Consider the following 3,781-nt stretch of genomic DNA (forward strand, 5'->3'; position numbering starts at 1 on the left):
GGTGTGACTCAGCCGGGTGACACGAGGCACAGCCGGGGGCTGCGGCATCACAAACCTCAGCGCCGCGTGGCCGACTTGAGCGGGTGCCAGGACACGGTTGTGTTTGGCATCGTGGCTCTTCCAGCAGATCCGGACAAACAAACCCACCCCAGCAGCGCGGTGCTGTGATGCACAGCCCCGGGCACGGAGCACTGGGCGATGGGTCAGGCACACACAGCGGGCACAGGACTCTGCATGGGACACATGGCATGCAGGTGACATGGTCTGAGTATGGGATCACAAATGTGACCCCAGCCCAACCTGCCAGGCACCCCTCAGGCCAGGAGGTATCCCTGGGGTCAGGGTGCTGGGAACCCCAAGGGCTGGGTCCTGCCTCTACAGGCAGGGAAATGCCCCTGCCCCCACTCCAGGGAGTGTTTATCTGCGAGGTGATATTTAAGTGTTAGAAAATAAACAGGGAGCAGATGGGCCAGGGGGCCAGGGTTGCCCCAAGCCCCGTGGGGCTGCTCCAGTCCTGCTGGGAAAACACTTCTGCTGGTGAGGCAAATGGATTCCAGACCTGCAGCAACACCGGCACATGTGGCTGCCAGGACACATGGGCTGACCCTGCTGAGCCCCAGCAAAGCAGTACCGGACTGACCTGACCCATCGCACCACATCCCATCATATCCCATTCCCATCCCATGCCATCCTGTCCTTTCACATCACATTGAGACCGCTGAGGGTGCTGCCTGGCCTGCTTGCCCTCAGCTCCCTGCCACCCCCTGGAGCAAGGGAATGTCCGGGACTGTCCCCCCTGCCTGTGACTCCCTGATTTTGGGATCCCAAGCCCCCCCACCAGGCTGTACCCCCGGTCTGGAAAGCATTACACGCCTGTCGCATGGGGAAGTCTGTCCCAGTTCCGGAGCTGGGATCCCCCCACCCAGAGCGGGGCCGGGGGAGCCCACAAAGCGCCTTTGTTCCTGCCCTGGAACGAATGGATTGGAGGCAGCAGGGATCGGCTGTCAGCCGGTGACACCGGAGACCCACGGGTCAGGCAGAGGGAAGGGGGACAGGTGGAGGGATGGAGGGACAGACAGATGGACGAAGCTGATGTAGAGATCACCGGCTCTGGAAGACCTGCTCTGGTGCCAGCTGGGGGCTTGTGACATGAGCAGAGCCCCTGGGTGATTCCAAGCACAGGGAGCACAGCCCAGGGCTGGGGCAAATCTCAGCCCCTGCCATGGGGCACCCATTTGAGGACACCCTGGTGATGTCCGGTGCTGTCACAAGAGCTACTACCTCCTCCTTCCCCACCCCCTCCCCTCATCTCTCTACCAAGAGGAAACTTTTTAGCACGCCACAATTCTTAAGAGAAATTTATGGCCCATCAGGGAGCTGCAGGCCAGGGCTGTTCTCTCCGTGAACGCTTGCAGGGTTTCCTCCCGGCAGAGAGTGGCTTTGATGTGGCACATGCAGCTCTGCTGTGCTGTGTCTCCCTCCAGTCCTGTCCCTTCCCTCGCCGGAGGGAGACTCCAGCACAGCAGCCCCCAGGCAACCCTGTGCGTCCCATCCGGTGATGCCCTGCAGATGGCTTTGATGTGGCACATGCAGCTCTGCTGTGCCGGAGTCTCCCTCCAGTCCTGTCCCTTCCCTCGCCGGAGGGAGACTCCAGCACAGCAGCCCCCAGGCAACCCTGTGCGTCCCATCCGGTGATGCCCTGCAGAGCTGGCTCCCAGTGGGGCTGTGCTCTCCTCCCAAAACCTCTTACCAGCCTGTTTCTGCCCTGGGAGGACGAGATCCATCCGGGGAGGAGCGTGGCCGAGGGGGCAGAGTGAGGGTAGAAGTGTCTGGTTGCGGTTCCTGTCCCTGTCCTGCTGACTCACAGCGTGGTGGGGTGAGTCAGTGGCCTTTCCCCTCCCTGGACCGAGGTTCCCGGCTCAGAGGGATGCCGAGATGTCCCCATGGGATGCTCGGGGAGGTTTTTGCAGCCTGCAGATGCGGTGAAGACATGGTGTTTGCAGAAATGACAGCATGGTAGGACTGCATGTGCTCCTGCAGCTGGGCCAGAGCTGATCCTGACTTCAGCTGCATGGCAGTGGGGTCTGGCAGAGCATCCATCCCCAGCACAGAACCCATCCCAAAGATGGCATCCAATCCCTTGCAGAACTTTCATCCCTCAGGAAAGCATCTGTTCCCTTGCAGAGCCTCCATCTCCTGGCAAAGCACCTGTCCCTGTCCCCCGGGCCTGCAGCCACCAGGTCCCCTCACCATGCTGTGCCCCTGACTGCTCCTGACCCAGCATCCCCCAGCACCAGGCCCCAGAGTCACGGGGATTTCATCACCTTTATTCCAGGTGCAGCAGTGGGTGTCCCACATCACCCCATTTTGGAGATGGAGAGGGGGACTGGGGACTGTGGGATGTGTCCAGGGATGGGGGCAGCCAGTTTCGGGTCAGGCACAGCCCAAGATCCTCCTGGTCCAGGCACAGGGTGAGTCCAGAGTGGCTGAGGGAGGCCTGGGGACTGGCTGTGCCCAGTTTGGCTGTGTTCTGATTCAGCTTTGTCCCGGTTTGGCTTTATCACTTCCCGGTTCAGCTGGACTCTGGCTGGGCTGTGACCTGGCCCAGTTCTAGTGTACCTTGGTTCAGCCTGTCCCGGTTCAGCCATTTCTGGTTGAGCTGTGCCCTGGTTCAAGCTGTCCCACCCCAGTTCATTCTGTCCCGGTTCATCCTGCCCTGGTTCGTTCCATCCCGGCTTAGCCTGTCCCAGTCTGTCCCAGTTCATCCGATCTTGGTTCATCGCACCCCGGTCCAACCAGCCTTGGTTGAGCCCTGTGCGTCTTCACCTGGTCTGTCCTGTCCCGGTTCATCTCGCTTCATCCAGTCCCGGTTTATCCTGCCCCCGTTGCGGTCCATCATCCCGTCCCATCCCACCCCATCCCCATCCATCCCATCCTCCCTTCCCGTCCCGCTCCCTCGCGGCACAATAGCGCCACCTGCCGCCCCCGCCGCGCCGCCCCCTCAACGGAGCCTCCCGGTGCCAGTGAGACCCCGACTCCGACCCGGCTGGAGGGGCGTGGGGAGACTCCAGCCCCGCAGGAACCCCCTCCAGCCCCGAGGTCCCTGATCTTATCCCCACCAGACGCTAACGGGGCCCGTGGATCAGGCCCAGCTCAGCCCGCAGGGACCCACCGGGACGGGAGGCTGCGGGGGCCCGAGCTAGAGCAGGTGGGGCGTGGAGGAGCCCAGGTAGGTGCGGAGGTCGCTGAGGGTGGAGGGGATGATCTTGGCGGGGAGGGGTTCCCGGTTGAGCGCCTTGTGGGCGGCGAAGCGGTGGCAGCCCCCGAAGGAGTAGAAGTAATCCCCGCCCTGGCTGCCCTTGATCCAGAGCACGTCGATAGGGGGAACCCGCTCGGGATCCTCCTGCGAAGAGAGAGACCCCCGAGAGCAACGCACGCCCTGGCACCCCCTGACCTGCCTCGGTGCTGCGAGATTTCCTGGTAGTGCCCGCAGGGTGTCACGGCGGGGTGTAGGGGTGGCACCCCGGGGGTCCGTGCTGTGCTCACCTGCAGGGTCTCCATCAGGCTCTGCACCTTGCCCGGCTCCAGCTCCGCGGGGATGGGCCGAATGAGGACCCTCATGGGCACGTTGTGCACGGCCGAGATGTGCTGCGTGTGGATACTCCGGTCCGGGGCCTCGGCCATGGTTGCTGCCTGTGATCGGCCTCGATCTTCTTCCTGCTCACCCAGCCGAGCCCGCCGCTCCGCCCCGAGCAGCACAGCACCCAGCCGGGCGCCCCCG

At 63.2% G+C, this 3,781-nt stretch overlaps 1 protein-coding gene across 1 annotated transcript; it reads right to left on the reverse strand.

Annotated features, from left to right (window-relative positions):
- Positions 1-3,199: 3,199 nt before the first annotated feature.
- On the reverse strand, positions 3,200-3,780 carry SRXN1 (sulfiredoxin 1; the record flags this gene model as incomplete). The annotated part of the gene is made up of 2 exons (XM_010002307.1): positions 3,200-3,403; positions 3,547-3,780. Coding segments are annotated over 2 exons (438 nt in total), but the record flags the coding sequence as incomplete, so codon positions are not given.
- Position 3,781: the final 1 nt, after the last annotated feature.

Source organism: Chaetura pelagica, unplaced genomic scaffold, assembly GCF_000747805.2.
Source record: "Chaetura pelagica isolate M959 unplaced genomic scaffold, ChaPel_1.0 scaffold1317, whole genome shotgun sequence".
NCBI classification, from domain to species: Eukaryota; Metazoa; Chordata; class Aves; order Apodiformes; family Apodidae; genus Chaetura; species Chaetura pelagica.